This window comes from Amblyomma maculatum, chromosome 6 (assembly GCF_055883805.1).
Source record: "Amblyomma maculatum isolate TAMU_Amacu chromosome 6, ASM5588380v1, whole genome shotgun sequence".
NCBI lineage: Eukaryota > Metazoa > Arthropoda > Arachnida > Ixodida > Ixodidae > Amblyomma > Amblyomma maculatum.
This window is the reverse complement of record NC_139349.1, coordinates 34,946,854-34,969,885: the sequence shown is the minus strand read 5'-3', so window position 1 is coordinate 34,969,885 and position 23,032 is coordinate 34,946,854. Positions and strand designations below refer to the sequence as shown.

At 43.7% G+C, this 23,032-nt stretch overlaps 1 protein-coding gene across 1 annotated transcript; it reads left to right on the top strand.

Moving 5' to 3' along the window:
• Positions 1-4,856: 4,856 nt before the first annotated feature.
• On the top strand, positions 4,857-22,018 carry LOC146185490 (alpha-tocopherol transfer protein-like). Its single transcript, XM_084605541.1, has 6 exons — positions 4,857-4,935; positions 8,388-8,589; positions 11,273-11,515; positions 17,058-17,251; positions 20,856-20,966; positions 21,780-22,018. The coding sequence occupies exons 2-6, from the start codon at positions 8,433-8,435 to the stop codon at positions 22,008-22,010; spliced, it is 936 nt and encodes a 311-aa protein (XP_084461667.1). The 5' UTR covers positions 4,857-4,935; positions 8,388-8,432; the 3' UTR covers positions 22,011-22,018.
• The last annotated feature ends 1,014 nt before the right edge of the window (positions 22,019-23,032 follow it).

Sequence of the window (23,032 nt, the reverse complement as noted above, 5' to 3'; positions counted from 1 at the left end):
AAGAAATAGAAGGCTCCCGTTGAATGGTATGTAGGTAAATTGATTTTGATGGTGCAGCCTAAAGCTTTGCAAAAGAATGGCGCTTGTGCAGTACATCAGGATGAAAATATAAGCTTTTCTAGAATTGCTATACGAGCCTCTGAGCTGAAGATCTTGCCTTTGGCACTGATTTTTAATACAGCACTCTTCCACAAGTCATGGAATCTCAAAACGTTATGTTCACTCTGACTTACTCTGTCTGCGGTTGCTACAATCTCGAAGCATTTCATGATTTGTCCAAAACAAAAACACAGTATTGCTCTTAATCTCACTAAAATTTATAAGTTCATACTTAACACCCCACATCAACCGGCATATAAAACAGGCAGTAAAGACGCGGCCCTAGTTTAGCACGCTCAGCACTAAGCTAGACACCTAATTGTGATGACACGCATTGAAGTTAAGGGTGATGAAGTATGGTAGATAATGCGACACATATCAAACATTCACTCACTGGACGAATTGGACTTCGCTTCCTTGGAACTCTGCCTTTCTAAACGTTGTAAGTTCTGACATAGCTAATGCCCCTGCAGGTGAAACGCTGAGGACCTGAACAATAAGGAGATCGCGCTCCTGAGGCTTCTTGACGAGAGGAATTAATGTGCAAGCAGTACATTATTTACACAGTCCAACGTTAACATCCATGGCGCAGAACGGCATTTCTCCAAGAGCGAAAGAAAGCTCGTCAGAGTTCACATCATAAATTCAGCATTGTCAAGTCTAAGCACCCCAAGCCCTCACCCTGCATCCCGTTCAGGTCTTACGCAGTTTTTCTATTTTTTAAGAGTTACTAGGCTATCATTAACACGCACGATGGCGCATTCCTTCATCGAGGCGTCAAGTGAAGCCCGCCATCACGTGCTTTCCAAAACACCACAGCCAGTTCTATCCGGTGTGTGTCCTAAGCAGTTGGCCGTTCTTTTTATGGAAAGACTGTCCTCAGGGATCATCAAAGACCTGGTCATAACAATTTACGCATACGATTTCATTTAGTTCACCCTTCTTCCTCAGCTGCCTACAGTGTAATAATAAATGTTTTCATGATGCCATAAATATATAAGAGAGGATGGAACGTAGAAACCTTCCTGCGTCGGCATAATGAGTTTAGCATGCACCTTGAATAAGGGAAATGCGTGGTTCGACCCCTGCGCAGCAAGGTATTCAAGAGTGATACTGTCTGTACAAGTTTTCTCATGCTGTAGTACTCGGCTTCTCTGTGTTAAATACTTAGACAACGAGTAGTGGATCTCACCTCCTGTAAAGAAAATTACTTTGCGCTATGGCACTCTTTGGTGGAAGCTGCATCCGTGCCATAACAAAAAAAGAGTCCCTAGCCATCAATTAATCTCGCCCCCCTAAGTGGAGGAAGATAAATTTAAAAAATAGTAGAGTCGTAGTTACGTGCCCATAAATCTAATAATCCAGAGTCAACTGGCACATGATGGCGCACAAATAAAACAGTATAGGAGCGGCGCACTTCTATAGGGCGGTCACATGGTGACTTTCCGGACGTCGGTTTGCGACAGTGCTCGGAAAACAGTTTTGTGTTTATTTGTTCTGACTTTCTCGTGTATTGTGTATTGTTTTAAAACATCTGTGTTTGTTGAAACTCCCTTTAGTTGCATGATTTGTATTGTGTTTCTGTGAACCTGTTTTCTGTGCATTCTTATTAGTGTATCGTCTCTTGCAGTGCTAGAAGTTTGTTAGTTAACTCTGCCTTCGACATTTCATTTGTATTGAACCGGCGAAAGCTGGGCACCAAACGGCCACCCCCTTCTGTCACTGCAGGCAGCTGACTTCCGGCTGAGCTTGCCACAAAAGTTGAGGGCCTCTCCTTTGAGACCGGAACAGCTGCCCCCACACTCTAAGAATGTCTGGGGGTGTGCGCACTAATACTGATGCATCTTTAATAAATTACATTTATGAACGCGTGACAGCAGGAAAATAACAAGACCACAAAGCATTCTGAAAGATCGTCTTGTCTCCATTTTCAAGTGGAAAGAAATTGAAGACTTCCTACACTAAATCAGTTTGGCGTGGACCTAAAAGGCTCGCTTTTTGGTCACGGTTTTACAGCTCCGACGAAACGAATGACGGGGTTTCTTGTACTAAGTCATGTTTCGATAAAGACTATGTGTGAAGTCTGCGGAGTGTCTTGCTATAACCAAACAATTTGCCTGTGATGTCCGTTGATGAAGATGCGCCGCTTCTTTTATCTAACACTACTAATACTGTGCTCACGTATTTAATCTTGGATTGCTGTGGTATGATTTACCTTTTCTATATATGGTAGTTACAGTTTCCCAAATAAAACCAGTTGGAACTTTTTGCTCTGCCCTGTCGTCACGTCTCTCTTTTCTTCTACTTATTGCGCAAGTTTATTTCCTTTTACGTCCCTTAGAATTGGAATGTACGCCTGAAGTGAATGCGAACTCCCGATAACTCTAACACGCATTTGCATGGCTATAAAGCGCTAGACTATTTTGGTCTAAAGCCACTACGTGAGCATTAACTGACCTCCAAGCACTGCTAAAGTACTGAGGTGAGAGAAATTTTTCAAAGCACAATATTTTGACCTACTTTAATATGTATCGCAGTATTTCGATATAAGCCTTTTATGAATTACGTTTCTGATTACATGCATGAGTGAGGTTTTTTGCTTCCATGCGTCGGTGTTTAGAGCGTCTGCCTTTCTATAACTGGTTTTTTTAGTGTTTTTTTTTCGCGTGAGCATGGATCCGAGCCTCCTCGTGCAAGTGCGCTCTGTTGATGACTTCTGGTTGCGCTTACCATTGGTTTCAAAATCTTGTAATATTTCTCACTGCTGAAATGACACATATTTTCTTTATAAAGAAATTAATGAAGTGTGGGTAGGGGAACAAGAAACAAACTGTATACTGGATTGCACTCTGTGTTTATTTTAAGTCTGCTATTCTCTTCTTTGCTGCACAGGACAAAACAGTGATTTTGAGCAATCTAGCTTGCCGATTCATATAATGAAATCCGTAGATTATATTAAAAATGATAGCAGTGGCCCTTTTCTCAAAGTGCAGAAAGAGACCTTGTTTCTCAGTCTTGAAATAACATCTGTACTTGCTGCAGGAATGTGTCTGCTAATGTGTGTAGAAATTCGTGAGCATGCTTTTCTCCCAGAGTCGAAGTGTTCTTTGCCCCAAGACAAGGTGCTGATTTTCCTGTTCAACACATACATCATTTCATTAAAGCTTCTTTTTAATTTTACAGTATATATTCTTCTGGTGAATTTATTTTCCTCTAGTCTTAGCATCTCCACTGCAAAGAACTTAACTCCAAGAATCATTGCAAAATTAAAAAAAAAAAATGTGACAAAAAACATTCTGACACTGGAATTTACAAACTTCTGACACACAGAAGACAGTGTCATGAGTGACGTTGTTTTCTGTAGCAATCCAATTTATACTATACCATAAACTTCACAGATCATGCTTTGCTAAGCTGGCTTCATTCATAGCACACGAACAGAATATTACTACAACGTTTTCCTTTCAAAGTTTATATGTGTAGAGGAGGAAAGAAAAGCTTTTTAGCCGACAATATATCTAGCTACATGCCAGGCCTGCTAAAATGTTGCGGTAAAGGCTGAGTTACGAGTGGAGAAAGAACAGATGAGCATTGGGCGCATGATCTCAGAAGGAAGTACACGAGGCTGACATAATTTTCATTGGCTGTCCGCTGATAATATGTCCAATTACTTTGAGAGTACATGCGTTGTCACATGCAACCAAAGGCAGCATGAGTGCAGCAGACTGTGTGAAAATGTGAATTCGAACACCACCTTGTGTTATCGCGCTCAATGTGAGCTACGACCAACGCGACCTGGATTTTATCACACGTCCTTGCTCGACTCGGAAGTCGAGCACTCTATCCACTGAGCCTTAAGTTCAGCAGTTGATCGCCGCAACAACTCAACCCAGCGGTGGGGCCTTCATGAAATTACCAGCAAACCTAAATAACAGGGCAGGTGGAGTGAAAAGCCGAAGAGATACATGAATAGAAAGTTTTACAGATCTGCTCGAGCAAAAAAAAAAAAAGAAAGGATTCAGACTGTATATTCCAGTATTTCAATAAAATGACTGCATCAAAACTGAACACGCTAGAAGCGTTTTCTGGCCAGGAGCAGCTCACTTCAACTTTTTTTTTTTTTAAATTTTTGTGCATTTGCCAGGCGATACCTATAGAAGGAAACGTTTCTGCTTTTTTATTGAATCATTAACCTTTTTAATTCTCGTCTCATCCTTCAAACAGACAAGGACACCTGCGTTATGAACCAAAAACTTATAAACCAATTCTGCTTTTAATTATCTGCACAAGTGTGTCTACCCAGAGAGAGAGAGAGCAGGCGCGGCCAAGCGCATGCCACCGATACCCTCAAACCGGCAGCGCCGGACGCAACCCTCTTCAAAATCGTGCACAGCTCACAGCCAGGATAGAAGTGTTTGGAAACGCGGCGCTGTCGTCGCGCAAACGAACTTGAGCTCGGGCTTCCAATGCTTCTAAACCGTTGTATGTTGCTGTGGGGAGCGCCATTACCCGCACTTGCTGGAAGTGCACGACACGACATTCTCGCTGGAACTCTCTAACTGCTGCCACAACCCTTCCCCTCCTGGCCAACCTTAACCTCGAAGCAGCGGCGGAAAGCGCGGAGGACAAGCACACCCCTTCTTGCCCGTCAGCGCGAAAACCAGCCTGGCTATAACTCTTGACAGTATACACTACCACACGTGGACGACCGTCCTTTCCCTCTCTCGTCTTCACGGTCGGCGGTGGTGGGACGGGCAGCAAGGCAAACGAACGACGCTGCCCAGAGCAGACCGAACGAAGCGAGAGCCCAGCTGCCCAGGCTACGTCTGCAAAAAGGTTAGTGTGCCGCCTGCGCTCGCCTCTTGCTTTACGGTGTCAGCTAACACTGGTAGTGCAATGTCGTTGAAGCCATCTCGATATCTCTAAAAGATAGTTTAAAAAACGTTGCTTCATTATCGGTGAAACACAATATATGCATGTCGTGAAATCTTTCGCGCGAAGTTTTACCTTAGGAGTATGCATACAATAGAAAAGGACCACAGGCCGTTGTCACAACATATACCCCTAAGAGCTAAGTTAAGAGTCTGCCTAAATTTTTCTCCTCTGTTTCAGGGTATTTACCACTACGCCTGCTTCTTGGTATTTTTCTAAAGACAGAATTTTGAATTTAATCCCATTCATTGAAGCGTCACAGGAGCGCAGAGCTTGAAAAAAATTCAGGGGGTTTCGGGACAGTAAGTCTAAAATTTTTCATGTTATTTTGCTGTTTGGGAATGAACTATTCAGGAACGGACACATGAAGCTTCATGGGTACAGTTTTGGTCTGAGGCAATTGACAGCCAACTGATAAGTGCATGGTCCCATATATCCTCCTGAGACCGGGAATGCATTGGGTGCACAGATTTTTCTTTAACTTTCAGAATAAGTCAGTATGGTTATGAAGGTGAAAAGTGTTAAACGTTTTTTGAATAGCCCTGATAGTATCGGCTCAGTGCGATGTCCAATATATTGGACACTGGGATTCTACCCGTTCTTTTTTCAGCAAACGCGTATGTATTTACATGCCGCAGGTAATGCTCTCAAACTCGTGTGCAATTTTTTTTATTAACTTCTAAGGTAAAATGGTGAAAAAGAACGTAAAAGTGAGCCTTCGTCTGCTCAAAAAAAAAAAAAAAAAACTTTCGCTTGCTTCTTCACTTTCTGTGGGCAATTTCAAAACATCTTCTGTCCTTTGTGATGCAGAAGAAGAGCGGGCATTTGGTGCAAAAGAACATTGTTTTATATTACAAAATTATAAAATTTTAAATTTATAATTTATGATGCTATAATTTATAAATTTTAATTTTTAATTAAAGTTATAAACTTTCGTCAGCTGTCTCATCAGACATGCGAGGCCGGTCTGCTACACAACAAATAGAGGCGATTTTGTCCGCAAGCCGCTAAATAGCAACAATACTCGTCTGCTATTCATAACAAGGCCGTGGCAAAAGCGCGGTCAAAATGACCGGGTTGAGTCCCAGCGTCCAACACAGTGGACACGCGAAATCAAAGGACGCATGAATAAAAGTAAGCGCTTGAACAGTTTACATTTCTTATTCTGCACATTCGCTGTTGTATTACCTTTAATATAAAATCAAAGATATGCTTTGAAAGCAGGTATAAATACGAGAAAAAGGACTTACTTCGCCGACAGGTGCCATCAAACGCCGCGCCGCTGAATGTCGCCCTTTTGAAAAGTTTTGGCGGGAATTTGAACAATGCGTTTTCATCTATGTTGAATAGATGGCGCTAGCAGGTGTCCAATATATTGGACTGCAGGGTTTTATGAGGATGAATGCCTTGGCATAGGAGTACTGTCTGATTACTTAGTGTCCAATACATTGGACAAATCCCCATAGCCGGGTCTCAGGAGGATATCTGTCTTTTGCAATGCTATATGAAAAATAACAAATTAAAATTCAGCTTACTTTATACCACAGCTTCAGTGATGTCGCAACTAACACCAAATGAAATTGCAAACAATGATGTTATGTAACTCGTTTGGGTAGGACCTAGCGATTGTATATCGGTCCCGCGAGGGCGGAAAACTAGTCTCGTTAAATCTCTTCGCTACTTTTGGCTCGACGTCACATCAAAGTGGCCGACAAGGGGACTTCAAAGCCTTTCATGCTTAAAACAGTGGTCATTGCAGTAAACTTGATTGGGAGTGGCGCAATGCAGCCGGCCACACATTGGTCTTTTCGTTAATCGTTCATGCCATATGTCACCACAGTGAACAATGATGGGATCGGCATGATGGGCTCTGCGTTAAGTAGAATATTAGGTCGCATAGCGGGCTCGGCATCAGTTGACAATTCCAACTACGTTATGCAACATTCCTGCTCTAATTGAAACCACTCTTGAGGGCGCATCTAAGCCCCACTTCCCTGAACGTGCGCTTCTGTCTACCGTAGCTCTCTCCTTCAAGGGCACATGGAAGCCACGTGACTGGCTCTGGAGTTCCATCCTGCCTACACTCGGCCTCTCCAGAGAGTGCCACTTGTGAACTCCGGCTGCGCCTCTTCTGCACTTGCCAAAATTGCCACAGGCTTCAGTTAGCAGTTAGAATCGTCTATCATTTCACATTATCATTCCTTAATTATTGCTATCATATCTAATTTTCGCGCGGCACTATAGACTATATAGTACTTCATTATGTGACACTGAAGAGAACAATGATGTTAGCCTGTATGGACAGAGTACGGGCTCTTTATCTCAAAAATACCAGCTTGCTGAAAACAATTAAAAAGCCCTTATAATGTAGGCAACATCAACAGCCGAAAGACAGGTATCATCACCGCAGCCCATTCTCGCTAGTACAAGCGCCGTGGTGCTAAAGACATTCCGTAGATGAAAAATGCGCAATGCGGTTACACATCTGTATTGTGAAGTAAGTTTTGGTTCGAAACTGCATGCTAACATTTATCACCAAAACAAGACGGCAAAAAGTCCTGTTGGAAGGCAAAGAACGTTCCTGCTGGGCAGCGCCTCAAGCGGCCAGTGTCGTTGGGCTATGTTTCGGTTTTGCCCTTTCAAATCGTTTAGTTTCTGAGATGCATCGATTTACAAGCGCGGAGTAGACGTCCAAGTTTGCTTTTATCGTATGCAAGCAAGTCAGTTACGGTGTACGAGGCGCTGAAACCTTTCTAGATTCTTGAAGAACTAAACGATGTGCCCTTTTATTTTGCCAAATATCCATTTGTCTCCGCTCTCTGCCTTCCAGGTGATAATACTGTATTGACATTGTGGTTAGTCGCAATATTTAGAAATTACTATTCTTGTAGGGCTATAAAAAAAGAAAAACGCTTTAGTGAAAGGTCTTGCGTAAAGTTCCGCTGCCTCTCCTCTTCTTTCTTTCTTTCATTCTGATGCAACTGCCAGCTTACTACCGCACTTTCAATGTCGCACCCTCTATTGAACTTTGTGATGACTAACCTATTTAAAAGACAGATTTTTTAATGATTCAAGACGTTACTTAATGCAATGCGGTGCCGCGCAGGAGACTGCTCCAACCGCAGGACAAAACAGGACATTTAAATTTACGCGCTTTGCGTTTTTCACGGGGCCACGTTTGACTAGCAATCGTCTGTGGTCTTATAAGAAGCAGCCCACCGATTGCCCTTGCAACCGGTTTGCTTCCAGGTGAAAGTGAAACTCGGTTAGTCGGCCTGCTTCTTTCCGCCGTGATAATTTTTCCGCTTTGAGTGCTTACTTCTTTTACACTGTTATGAGACGTTTCGCCCTTGCAGTTCCCTCTGTGCCGACTCCTGGCATCGGTAGAATTCATCGCCCCTATGTCCGGCGTGTACATAAAGAAGTCAACCGACGACTTGTTCGATACATCCGAAGATGCTCTTCCTACTAGGCTCCAACAGATCGCCGAAGACCAGCTTGGAGAGACTCCAGCACGAAGAAAAGAGTCTCTCGCCAAACTTTTGCAGCTTTTGTCAGGTGAGGAAGAACAAGTAGCTATAAACATTCTCTAACGGGGTGGCGCAGTTTTACTTTGTAGGGTCACAAGTACCAGTATGTTCAGAGGGATTAAGATGAAGAATAATTTCCGAGCTCTGTACTTTCTCATATGCCAACCAAAAACAACTTAGGCTGAGACTATAGTCACGGCTAGCCGCAAGCTTCACCACTTCATCCATCACTGCCCTGCTTCAGAGGTCAAAGTGTAATTGTCTGAATTCAGTGAAAACTACCGTTCTCCTCGGATTTTCAAACCCAACACGTTTTGACCTCTGCCCCTTCTCGGCTTCTCTGAATTTCTAAAATTTGTTTCTATATTAGCGCTTGCCTCTTATGAAGGGAGTTTTCATTTTGTAACAGTCACACTTGTATGATTCTCTGGATAAAGTTCTGAGTCGAGTGCGACGCTATATAAGGTCCCATCAGAGTGATTATGAGCTATCAACTTTCATTTAACTTATATTCTGGACCCGACGGTTCAAAAACTATACCTCACAGTGATTTTTAGTGCCTCCGGAAGGATCGGTCTACCCATAGGACTAGGTTGGATCATAGCGGGACTCGAGTGACGGCGGTGCGCTTTTTACGGCCTGCGCACAGAGGGCATTTCTTGACTTCCGCCGCTCAAATCGTGGCGCTGTGACCCTACTCGACCGCCGCGGGCGCAACAAGCTGAAGAAAGGAAACGGAACTGTTCAAGTTTGCGGCCGCAAGCCACATTCTTAACGCATTCACTCGGTTGTGATACCTGCATTCATTCTCACCATCAAGACATCGTAAACTTGAGGAGCGCTCCGAGTGACCTAGCTTGATTTTTGCCGCAGTACTGAGGGTGAGAGGAGATTATGGGTACGCCTGCCGTGAGTCATCCTTACAGGCTCTGGCTGCGCATCAGCATTTTGCTGAACACCAATAACCGGGTAAAATCTCTAACGTAAAATACAGCTAAGCTATATGTTTGGAACCGAGTTCTGCATCACTCCGAAGGTAAAGGGAAACACCGGTAGTCTTTCTAGACCGGGACGTACAGAATAGGACGAAGCAGCAAACCTTGACACTGTAGTCACACGGCGAAGGAGGGGTCAGACGTCAGGCAGGTCACCTATTCCAGGCGCGGATGCATCACTCACGCACGCGTGTGCACATCGTGCAGGGGAAATAGAGTTGAAATGTGGGCAGAAAACATACAACCATGCACTTTGAAGGAAATTCCAAAAGTACACTGCGGTTGAGAATGTCAAATATTGTCATAAGTCAGCTTATTCGTTACAAACTAGCCGCATGATTTAGCAGCGTTGCTGGCAGGCATATGCATGTGTCGGGATTTTTTCCGGCTATCTCTATATGAAGACAGTAATGAACACCGTCTGTTACCCCGAGGCCATGATGAGTACGCCTCAGAACAGGAAGAGGCAATACGGTAAAAGAGCAATTCGAAGTGCACGAAAAGTACGACAAGAGTAGATTTTTGTTTTCAACTTGCGGTAACAGAACTTACTAAAGGTCAGTGACCAGCCTGATTAGCCGACTGAAACTTGAAGGCGCCCAAAAAATTAGCGTATGTATGAAACCAGACAGAAACGTGGCCAAAAGCGAAAAAAAAAAAACATCTATCTGGTATATCCTTTGAGATAATGTATGTAGGCAAAACAGGTACTGCCCTTCACTCGTCCATTATTCCTGAAAGGCTGTCAGAATTCGATGCATCGCAGCGATCAATGGATCTGACGGGAACAGCATACCACGCGTTCGATCTGCTTCTACAGCGAACAGACTTTAGAGGCCGAAAATGCTCATGTGATCAGTTCTGTGTTTTAATAGTCTTGTCCTTATATTTTTGATGATCAGCAGTTCCTCTCATAGTACACTTGAGAACTGAGCACATGCGGAGGGCAAATGGAATCCATGTTTAATGATATGATTAGTGTCTCATACTACTCACCCAGTTAAAACAATCTTTACTGACAATCTTTAGATTCGCCACACTAATTAACTTGGATGTATTAATCACTGGCAATGTATTGATGCAGCGAAATCTTATAAAAAGTGCGCTATACGATGTGGATGGAGAAAAAGTCAAATGATGCACACTTTGAGTCTGCATTCCCCGATACTCACGTTTATTTGTTTTCACTTTCAGCGCTTGTTCAGTTAGGCATGAGACATATCCTTCGTGTCCACGTAGTACGTGCTGAGGGAGATAAACAAACTAAATAAATCAATGTAAAGCGGTGATCATTTACGACCGCAAAATTAATTATACACTCGGTCTAGTTCGTTAAAACAGGAGCACGATTCCTCCTCTTTGTATTTTGTAACAGCCAACTCTCTGAAGAAAATTCCCGTTTGGAATTCGCGAAATGAACTCCCCTCAATTCTTTTTTTTTATTTTGGAATCATGAACCTCGTGAACGAGCGCTTAAAGGCGCAAAAGGAGGCGCACACCGGCTGCCGCCACAGAAGCGAGCGGCCAGGTTTGGGTTAGTTTGGGTAGGTCCTGCGCGCCCCTCGCGGCGGAAGACAGCAACTCGCTTAGATGAACCGCGGCAAGTGTACAGGCCGTAGGAAAGCGTGCGCCGTCACCGTCTGAGCCCGGCCGTGGTTGGATGAATGAATGGCTTATTCAGAACTAAGTTGACAAATTTTCACCCCTTGTTTATAGCAGAAGAGGAGAATCTCATCAGCCGGAAGGATGCGTCGTTTCTTCTGCGCTTCCTGCGTGTGCGCAAATACAACGTGGAAGGGGCCTTACGCACTGTCAAAAACTACTACAAGATACGAAACGCCAGCGGACCCGTCTTTCGGGACTTTCTGTCCTCCAAGGTGTCGCCAGCCACGCGGAGACTCATGATGGTCATGCAAGAAAAGGACGTTCACGGACGCCCCATCTTCTTGTTCAAGCCCGGTTGGTATTACGTATGAGTATGCGTGCGCCTGTGTGTGTTTGTGTGTGTGTGTGTGTGTGTGTGTGTGTGTGTGTGTGTGTGTGTGTGTGGGGGGGGGGGGTGTGGGTGTGCGCGCGTGTGTGTGCGTGCGTGTGTGTGTGTGTGCGCGCGTGTGTGTGCGTGCGTGCGCGTGTGTGAGTGTGTGTGTGTGTGTGTGTGTGTGTGTGTGTGCGTGTGTGTGTGTGTGTGTGTGTGTGTGTGTGTGTGTGTGTGTGTGTGTGTGTGTGTGTGTGTGTAAAAGAGGCGGCCATTGCTTTTCCCGCAACAGAAACAACAAATCAAAAAATTTGAAAAGAAGCAGAGTGTCACGTACTGTGACCTTTTCAATGCTCTATAAGAAATACAACTAGCTATGCAACATCCAAGAATAACCAAAGAATGACGGGTGGATTAGCGTGATACTGAAGATTCACAGCTTTCTCGCCAAGTTAGTGCGCGGTTACGTGAAATAACAGAACAAAATAAAAAGCGCGAAAAGCGTATTTCACAGAGTGCTGTACACAGGATGACCCTAGCTTATTAGCGCGGTTGTGTGAAATTAATTAATTTTGCCACCCCTTCGAATTTGTGTCCACACATTCATTACCATACATTCGGAATATACTCAACTACGGGAAACCACATATTCAACATAAAGCCTCACTATAATTAAACTATGTCGTACGAGTGTTCCTGCAATGCAAAATGGTAGCTTCTATGGGTCCAGATGAGTCCAGCTATATTTTGAATCCTTACCTCAAAAGTGCTGCCCAATTTGGCCCCTTCTGCTAAATAGACCGTCACATCTGGTCTCGTGACTTCACAAAATCGCCCAAACATAATAGAACACGTCGCACGAGCGTCGCTCCTGCGCGAGCCTGGGGGCTGCAGACATCAAACAAAAGATAAACAAGCGACTAGAGCTAAACAGTAAAATAAAAAAAAAAAGATTCAAGAGCGTCCGTCTTCCGGGATGTGTAGCCTAATTACATTTCCTGCCTTATCCAAATGTTATGCATTGCTAGGCGAACGCTTCGTCTCAGCAAAAGTCGCTCCTGCTGGCGTCCTCCCAAAGCCGGACGCGTCGCGAGCTGGTCTCGCTGCCCCGAGCACAGCGGCATTCTCGCGGAAAGCCACACGTGCATGGAGCGCCCAGAAAAAAGAAAGAAAGCCCCAGACTGCCGCTTGGCTCAGCGGGTGATGCGTAGATCACAGACGAGAAACAGCCTTGGCATTGGTCAGAAGGCAGTACACCTGCCCATCCTCCTAGGTTTACCTTGAATGCGTGGAGGAAGGAAAACATTGAATGCCTCGACGGCAGCCGCGCAGCGAGCGCCGACACTGCAGGTATCAAGGCCGCCTATCCACGAGCCCCCTCTGTGGTGTAAGGCGCGAAACTCATGCTCGACGAAATAGCGCGTTGTCAATTCTCTCCATTATTTCTGTTTCTATTGCTCTTTGCGTGTTCATATTCATTTCTCGCTGAAACTGTGAAAGTAACTGTGGAAGCAAAGTAAAGGAACAAAATCAGTTCAGTTCAGTCGTTCAGTCGTGTCCGACTCTTTGTGACCCTATGGACCATTTCACGCCACGCTTTCCGGTCTCTCACCATCTTCCTAACATCACATAACTTCATCTGCAGTGCCTCGAGGATGCCATCTAACCATCGCGTTCGCTGCCTACCCTTTCTCCGGCGACCGTCAACCTTTCCCAACATCAAATCTTTCTCCATCGACTCCTCTCTTCTAATCAGATGACCAAAGTAGCTGAGCTTTAACTTTAGAATTTGACCCTCCAATGAGCAGGCAGGGTTTATGGTCGACAATATCGACTGATTTAATCTTCTGGCAGTCCAAGGAACTCTCAAGAGTCTGCGCCAGCACCTCAATTCAAACGCGTCAATTCTTCGGAGGTCAGCCTTTTTCACAGTCCAACTCTCGCATCCATACATCACAACTGGAAAGACCATAGCACGAGTTATACGGATCTTGGTTGGCAGACTAATGTCTCTGCTCTTTACTAGGCGGTCAAGGCTAACCATTGCTCTCTTTCCCAGAAGCAGGCGTCTCCTAATTTCATAGCTGCAGTCTCCTTTCGAGGTAATCTTGGAGCCCAAGAAGAGAAAATCTGTCACAGCTTCCACTTCTTGTCCATTGATGCTCCAGGACTTGATAGGGCAAGACGCCATGATCTTTGTCTTTTTAATGTTCAGTTTAAGCCCAAACTTCTCACTCTCTTCTTGTACGCGCATCAGAAGTCTCTTGAGTTCCACTTCACTTTCTGCCATTAAAGTGGTATCATCCGCATATCTAAGGTTGTTGATACGTTTTCCAGCAATCTTCACTCCAGCTGAAGACTCGTCCAGACCGGCCTTCCTCATGATGCACTCTGCATATAGGTTAAATAGGCAGGGCGACAGTATGCAGCCTTGCCTCACTCCTTTCTCAATCGGAAACCAATCAGTAAGACCATGCCCAGTTCTGACTGTGGCCTCTTGTCCTTCATACAGGTTCGTGAGGAGACAGATGAGGTGAATTGGAACTCCCATCTCTTGGAGAGCTTGCCACAATCTGCTGTGATCTACGCAGTCAAACGCTTTCGCATAATCAATAAAGCAGAAGTAGATGGGTTTCTGGAACTCTCTTGCTTTTTCCATGATCCAGCGGAGGTTGGCAATTTGGTCTCTAGTTCCTCTGCCCTTGCGAAACCCAGCTTGCACGTCCGGAAGCTCCCGATCCACAAAACAAAGGAACAGAATAGCACCGATCAAATACTCAGTGTTTCCAAAACCTGCTGAAATTTGAAAGGTTTTTCCGCTGCTCAAACATGAGAAAACGTTTATAGCTTCTTTTAACATTTTAGGACTCGAGCAGACCTAGGACGGCGCTAAGGTGTTACTCATGATCCACTAATTTGTAACTCTTGTGACCGTGGGCGGTAATAATCAGTTTTATTGATCTTTAGGACACTGTGGCTTAACAAAATTTTTCCAAACTGTAAATTGAGGCGCCTCCCTGTGAATAGAAATAAGGAAATACCACGATTCCTCATTTGTTGTTATGCTCCAGCCAGCGCACGCAGCAATCGTTTGTGTATACATATGCGTCAGAGGGTAATTAGCGAGAAAACACGGCATCCTTTCTTTTTCTGAAAACAGACACCGCCGCTTACTCGGCATTCCCGGAGACTGCGTTGGGTTTTCGCATATTTCTTGACTCCCCTCCACGCTTACAGCACAAGACATGACCCGTAGAACTGTCGAAAGTCATACGTTATCTATTCTTTTAAAGTAACTCACGTCTAGCTGTCCCTGTCGGCGTCCATTCCACTTGTTTTAATCAGCTTGCGCAGCTCTCTGCTCTACTGAGCCTGAAACCTCGTCTCCATTCTCCAAATTGAGGGCAACTCTGGTGATTTTTCATCTTTTTAGAGTTAATGCCTGTTTTGAGTTTCTAAGCGGCTCCCTTCTTGTGTGCGATACGAAATTATTAGATATAACCAAGAAAAAAAAAAAAAAAACTCTGGGAAGTCAAAGCGCAAATTCGGGAGGCGATATTGTAAATTTTCCTTTATTTAGCATTGGTTGTGACGTCACGAGATGGTTCACCAAGCCGCGCCGGTTTTTCGACAGTCAGAACTAACCAGAGCCACCTACGCGACTGCCGACATAGTCGCGTGACGGATCGCACCATCTGACAGATAGCAGAAACCTGTTAAACTTGGGGACGTATGTGGTGTTGGCATTTCCTGCGCTTGTATTATCTATATGATCATATAGGGGCGGTTGTAACAGTGGTGCTCCCGTTTACAGCCGTTAATCTTGTTTTCAAGTTGTTGATGGTGCAGCAGCGCTTTCTGTAAGCTTACTGGAATAGCGTATTTATAAACAGAAGTTGGAATACAACAGTAAACATATTCGGAATGAAACAGCTAGCATGTAAATAATTTTCCTAACCCGACAAAAATGAAACGAACCTGGGCTTCAATAAATACCGGCGTCCTGAAACGAAAGTACGAGATTTGCACTTCGGGTTTTGTAGCGAGAACTACATAAACCCCAATCTCGCCATTTCGCCGTGGTTGATCGCGCCTGTCCTTGAGAAGAAGGAAAAGAAGAAGGAGAAAAAAAAAAACACGCTCACGTACGCACTGCGCCGACCCCATCGTCAGTCGACACACGGAAGTATGGCAGCTTCATTCCGCTAGGAAAAAATGCAATTCTAGGGTAGCAGAGAAAGCTCTTGTTTGGAACTCCAAGGAGAAAGAATAGTAAGAAGCAACGACCCTGTCCTCGTCGTTTGTAAGAACCAGTTTTGTGAGTTTGTTATAGGGTCGTCCCGATGCCTAAAACTTGTATTTATTTTTGGGACAGGTGTTTCGGCTTATAGTTCTCAAAATCTTAAAACCACAGAGTTAAAAACAAAAGAAATTATCGGAAACAAACTGTCATCAGTTGCCGACGTAATGTTTGTAACAAAAATTTTAAATACACCGCCGAATAAGTAGAACTCGAGATAAAACATTTTAACTTAATCAAGAAAGTTGTGAGTGCCAGTACAGACTTCGAAACTATGAACAAGACGACGCCATATCGGACAAAGCAGGCCAATTTTTTAAAGCCCTGCAGCTTGAAAACATTGGGTGCTTTTCTCCGCGCAAAAGCGATACTGAGCGCATGAGATGCGCAGATAGCTCGATGGAACCGGCACGTCCACCGACTGCGCAGACTCAGTAACTCACCAACACCACCACAAAGCACCGACCACGTCGGGGTCGGTGCTTTGATTTGCCGCCTGATGCAAGGAAAATGACTGCTACTGTTAATTTGTGTTTGTTAATTTTTTTTGCAGCGACGGTTAGGAGAACGAGGGGGATGAGAAACTTTCCGAAAAGGAAGTTTTAGGCAGGGGCTTGCAACCTGCAACGGCGTGCAGAGATCAGATTCCCTGGCCACTGCACGAAAGAACAACTTTCGCAATCAAACAACCCTGGTTATTAGTTGTCACTGTCTTGCCTTGCGGGTTGCGCGTCCTATTAGTCATCAACTTTCATCCGAGCGAAATAGACTCAGAACACAACCAAATCTCATTGTCTTCTTAAGGTGCGTTAAACGCTTCCAGAACATTATATTGCTCTGCCACTAAGGTCCCCAATAACCAATTTCACTAATTTAAGCCTAATCCTAAAATTTTCGCGGCGAACCAACCGAAATGTAGCATGCTAACGCATGAAGAATTTGGGCAGTTTGGTTAAATCGGGTGCGCTTTATTTCAGAACCGGCAGTTGGGAATTACTCGTAATTCCAAACAACAGTTCTAATATTTTGTAGTACACGTGCCCGAACTCCTGTACAGGTTCTCCCTCATAGGAATGACGAATGTTAAAACCGCATAAAGCAAGTCTAGGGTCTTGGAGATGCAATAGAGGTCTAAGCATAAACAAGACGTAATATAGATCTGCCACTTCATATGTGGAGTCCATTCGAATGATTTTATTTTTATCTCTTTTTCATTTATTTTCAAGGTTCTTGGAATATAGCTGAATCTTCATATGTTGATGTCCACCGAGCCATACTGCTGTGCCTGGAATACTTGGCTAAGGATCCAATTACACAAACTTTGGGCATGGTAATGCTGTTTGACTACGGAGGCTTCACACCTGACAAAGTGCTCGCCATTAACGCGGGGCTGATCAGGAGAGGCTACGAGTATTTGCAAGTAAGTAGGACCGTGAACTTAATCTGAACTTTCGGTATACAGAAACATAGACACAGGGACTTCTGTTTCTGATTGCGAGATACTGCCTTTATATACTTGACGCAATGTGACGAGGAGTTATCAAGATAATAATGAAAATAAATTTGGTTCTGGTGTTCCCACGAAATAGACTTCTGTTTTTCGGCGGAAAACCACAAAGTGTCGTTCGTATACGGGTCAGCAGGCATCGTTCTCAGGATCGCAGAGTAACTTTAAATACCGCTATTAGCCTCTGATTATGTTATTCAAAGAGGAAGCAATGTTTTGCTTATTTTTGCTCCAATGCTTTTTTTTCTTTCACAGCATGTAGAAAGCCATAAACTATACTGACTAAAAAGCATCGAATATCCGAGACTATAATTCGCAATCAGTGTAGTCGCGACCAGTTTAAAAACCAATATATCTCCATTTACAAGAAAACCCGTGTCGAGAATGTCCAGTGCTGAGATTGATTCAACCTGTAAAAACAAATCATAGCTTCTAGGCAATTTGTAGAGGAGTTAAAGGAAAAGAAAAACTGCCTAAGATTGTCAGTAATTTATTACAGGCCCCCATAGACTCGTGCTGCGAGCATTGCAGTTTGATTACAGTCGGCTGATTTCATTGCAAATAGAATCAGAATATTTCAAACATTCACCTTTGCGCAAAAAAAAAAATCCTCTCTTTTGTTTTTGCAATACGTGTTACTAATGCGTCTCGTGTCAGGCAGTGATTCATCTAGTAGCAGCAGTCAATAATAAAACTCTTGAATATTTTATTTATATTTTATGCATAACACAAAATGTCTCGATTATAAAATGCCCGATTTTAGGCACTAAATTTCGCACATTATGCGTCAAAATATGCACTTAAAGTTACATTATAAGTATCATACGGAGAAAACTAAGCTCTATAAGCTTCATCAAAAGTGAACATTATAAACACCTGAACATTGGCGGGTGATGTTTGCCGAAAAATAAAATAAAAGAAAAACGGCGGGAACGTTTCGGGAACTTAAGGAAGGTGTGAACATAAAATGCAGCTTTTAAGGCTGCCTAACAAAAACCATACGATTCATATGCTTGAACAAAGAAAAGCGGCCGTGGCTTTCTGCCAGTAGACATAGAAAATGTGATAGTAGCCTTGTCAAACCATTTAAAACATATTTGACGCGGCCAGAAGCAAACGATAAAATGCAGTTGTAAGTACTGAAAACGCTAAAGGAGCTTGATAAAAGTTGAGACGTTCTAGTTTAGCGCCCAAATTTGCCAGTCAGGCTATTAAACTAAAACTAGTGCACGCCTTAAAAGGAGGTCTTGTATGCGCAAATATAAAACAAATATTCTCAATTTAGAATATCTGGTGTATGAGCTGAAAGATTTTGCTCGTATCAGAATTAAACTAGGTTTTGTGTACGTACACGATGATTCAACATAGATAAATATACTTTGAGAATAATGTTAGTAATGTTTTAAATTGTGTGGTTTTGAAGTTTCTGGAGCCATGCGACCTATTATAGTGAGTGGTACTTGCCATCGAAAGGATCGGAATACAGGAAATACCTGATGCCAGACACCGCAGTCGTACATTATTGCTTGACGCTAAATATGTCGGTAACAATCAAACGTTCTGCATGAGCCTACGTGCATCCGCTGATGGCCCACGATAAAAAAACGCAGTTCACGCTGTTCCTCCAGAAATCATTATCAAAACTAAAATCATGGCTCGTAAGATTAGTCTAGATCCCCAGCCAAATTTGAAGATGTCGATGCATGACTCCGTACCAACACGTCTGGTGCTTCTATTAGTGGTGTTTTCCGAGACGTTACGCAATCTGGCAAAAAGGAAGAAAAACAATATTATAGAAAGACAGAGAATGCTACTCGGGAATTACGGTGGAAGAACGGTCTTCATACAAGCAATAAGCCGGAGTCCTATTAAACATTATTTAAGTGAAGGAAACAATGTGTCATCTTATGCCCGCACGCGACTTACACCGTTCCAATATGGCGTGCTCCAACCTCAATGCCGCCAAATGTCATTTGATGGAAATAACAGACGGCTGGAGCACAAGGAAAGATAAAGCGGATTGCCCAGGTGTAAATCTTAACCAGTTAAACTTGTTCAAGCTGGTTTATATGAAACTTCGCACCTGGTTCAAGCTGAGACTAACTGGCGATTGCTCGGACAAACCTATACCTCACTTCGTTTAGTTTCCGAAATGGGGCGCCACCCAGTTGATTCCCGCTAGTACCCGCCAAATTCTACAAACAGAAATGATAAAAAGTTAGAAGGCAGAAAAGTAATACTTTCGTTATTTTCTCCTGGCTTGGTTGGTATTGTGTTTTAGGGAAATTTTTGGCGAACCGGCATGAACGTTCCTAACTTTGTGATAACCGGAGGCGAATCCTTGATGTTTGAGTACGACCCATCGAAAAGGCAGAGCAGCTTGTGGCACACAAAACCATCCTCCCACTTCAAGAAAGCTCAAATGAGCAAGTCTCACATAAAAACGATGCTCATTGTCTTCTTTGACGTCTGAGAATTCATCTATTTTGTGTTTGTACCGCAAGGACAAATTGTTTTACTTCGAAGTGCTCAAGAGGTTTAAACGACGGGTCACGCAGGTGAGGACTGACATCAAATACATGATCTAGCTCTATCATGACATTGCCCCCAGCTACACGTCGTTTATGGTTACCCACTTCTTGGGCTAGAGTAAAACCCTGGTGGTCCCCCATCCTCCTTACAGTTCCGACTTGGCTCCGTGCGACGTCTTTTGCTTCCCCGACTAGAGAAAACGCTGAAAGCAAAGCATGGGGAGACCGTGAAAAACATCCAAAATCATGTTACAGCGTTGCTGAGAGACATTCCTGTCGAGGACTTTCAGGGTGCTTTCCAGGCAGGGCAGACGTATCTGGGCACTATTGATGCGAGGGAGAGTATTTTGATGAATTTTAACCATTTGTACAGGTTCAGCCAATAAATCTACTTTTCCGAGAAAATGCTCATTACTTTAATAATGGACCCTGTATCAACGATACGTTGAAAAAAAAAAATGAGAGGCATACACCTAACTGTAGTTCATATTAATGCATAATTGGGGTAAATATCTGTTAAGGAATGCACTATTTTGCTAAGGCTAATTCACTCTGTAAGGAACCCCGTCTTTTTTCATCCTTACTTGAAATTCTTCTTTTTATGCTTATTCATAGGTAACTACACTTATGCCCGCCATTTGTAAGCCTCAGCTTTGTGCTCACACAGGGTTCCGCATGATTTGTTTGTTTATTTTTGAATTCTGTTTCAAGTTCGCGAAATCACCAACGCAAATTCACACGCATTGAACTTTTCTCATAGTAAACACAGACAGGTCTCTGTAGCCGGACTGAAGCACAACTAGCAGAGATGGAGCAATTTCAATGCTTGTGAATGGTGCAAATTTACATTTCACTCTCTCGAGAAAGCTTTGAGCCTTCTCCTGATTTCTGCTCTCGTTCGCGCTGTTATTTTAGATTCTTTGGTGGCTCCAGCTTGCGTGCAAGTTCAGATTGCATTCTACCGGCTCTCTTCTCTCGTGTTCCAGGACTGCATGCCAATGCGACTGAAGGCTTTGCACCACGTAAGGCAAAGCGTAGGTTTCGACATGGTATTCGCACTTGTCCGACCCATCCTCAAGACGAAGCTGGCGGAGAGGGTGAGCGACCCTTATAACCTTACTGTGCGATACACATTGAGGCTTGTATCTGGGTATCTACACTGTTTTGTAATTAATTTGTTCTCAAAATATACGCACATGCGTCACTAGGCTCGCAGGGAAAAACATAGGATTAAGGGTCCATTCTTTCAAACTTTTGGCTTTTTACATGGGTGGCTCCATTTCGCATGAAAGGATATTTACTTCCTAATTCTAGGACTCTTATTTAACGCCATTGATTAGTACTTAGATTGTCGCCGGTATTCGGATATGAACGAGTTTTACACATTTCTCCTGATATCTAATCTCTCGAGTGAGTTTTGTGGCAAAGTCAGACACTGCGCCGGCTTAATATGCAACCTCTCCCAAACAGACATATCCTATATCTCTAAACACGATGAGGTTCAACCTGGCGAAGGTGAATATTTGTTAACCGCATTCTTCGTTGATATTGTCCGCTGCAGGTAGCGGACGGTAGCTAGCTTGTTATTGTTTATCAAGTCACAATATAAGCTATGGAAGTTACCCCAAGCTCTAGGGCAGAAATCTCCAGAAGGGTATTTTGGTTTGCACTGGTTGCTTGCGTTTTATAATTCATTGATTTTTTTTTAATGCGCAAGAGAGACATACGCTGTTCGGCTCACCGAAGACAGACAGTTTCAGATACTGGTGTGCTATGTCCTGCAAATAGCTACAAATAAGCAATACCCAAATTCTGGATAAAATGAGAATCACATCCTGCTTTAAGCTTGTTCACGCTGTATAGAACCTATCGAAAATTTATCCCTTTCTACTTGGTCATGACGAACGCAGTTTCGTCTTTTCGGAGAGAAGTTTGAGGAGCTGCACAAGGAGATCCCGGCCGAAATACTTCCAGAAGAATACGGAGGCCATGCGCCGCCTGTCGACTTCGAGGGCTTCTGGACTGATCTGGAGGCCTACGACGACGAGTACAGGAAAAACAGCAGCTATGGCTATGTCAAGACAAACAATGGGGACTTCGCCACAGCTGCCGAAGTCGAAAGGGAGCTAACGTTTCTCTAATCAGATATAAAGACAGCCTTTTCTGTAATTACGAATAAAGACATAGCCTTTGTACTTGTCGAAAGGAGAACTATGCATCAATGCAAAGTATGTGAACTAAACTTTCGCATTGACGATGTCTGAAGGCTGACAGCCATTTTCTCCGCATTGAACTTATGGGGTCTCTTTTTTCCTACATTGCGAATCCTGGACAGTAAACATGTTCCACAGCACATCTTCCAGTGCTTGGTAGCTTTGACTAGCTGGACTCATCGTATTAAGTAAACAATGTTTTTCATTCGTGCTTATTCAGGCATTTAACATTTACGTGCCTAGTAAAGTGGTAGTAAATGCATGACTAAATGTTTCTTTTTATCGAAGTGGCCGCTTTGAAGTTAAAACTGCCCCAGTAATAATGGTGGCACCTTGCGCTATGGATGTCGAGGGGAGTGACGAAATGGGTACAGTTCTAGTGAAGCTGAGAGCTCTCACATTTAGAGAACGTTTTGGGAAAGATAACATAGAGAACGCAAGAAGTCATAAAGAGGGCGGAAGGTTTACTTTTCAGTCGCACTACGGCAATGCAAAGAAATGCAAACAATGGGGAGCGTGGAAATAGGTCTAAGACAATATCACTGTTGATATCAACAGCCATGAGAGATAAGAGCGCCAATTCTGGTTAGCGACAGTTTTGCTTTTGTTTTCTTATAACTTTGCTTTCTCGTTTGGACACGGGAGCTCCACATTCAGTCTTTAAGGGGGTAGTGACTTGCGCAATGCAGTTTCGCCCTTAGTAGCAGGGTAGCAGCTCCGGCGCACATGGGTAAGGCGAATGCGATGACAGAAGCAAAATGAAAGTGCTGTAGGCAGCAACGAAGGATTGGCTTTCACCTACGCGAGCCCCTGGCGTTTCCGACAGCGAAATTGCGCTGGTCAAGTCGCCACCTTAGTAAAGGCTGAATATGGAGCTCCAGTGGACAAACCAGGAAGGGAACGTAAAGTAGCAGCAAATCTGTGGCCGGCTAAATGAACGCTCCTATTCT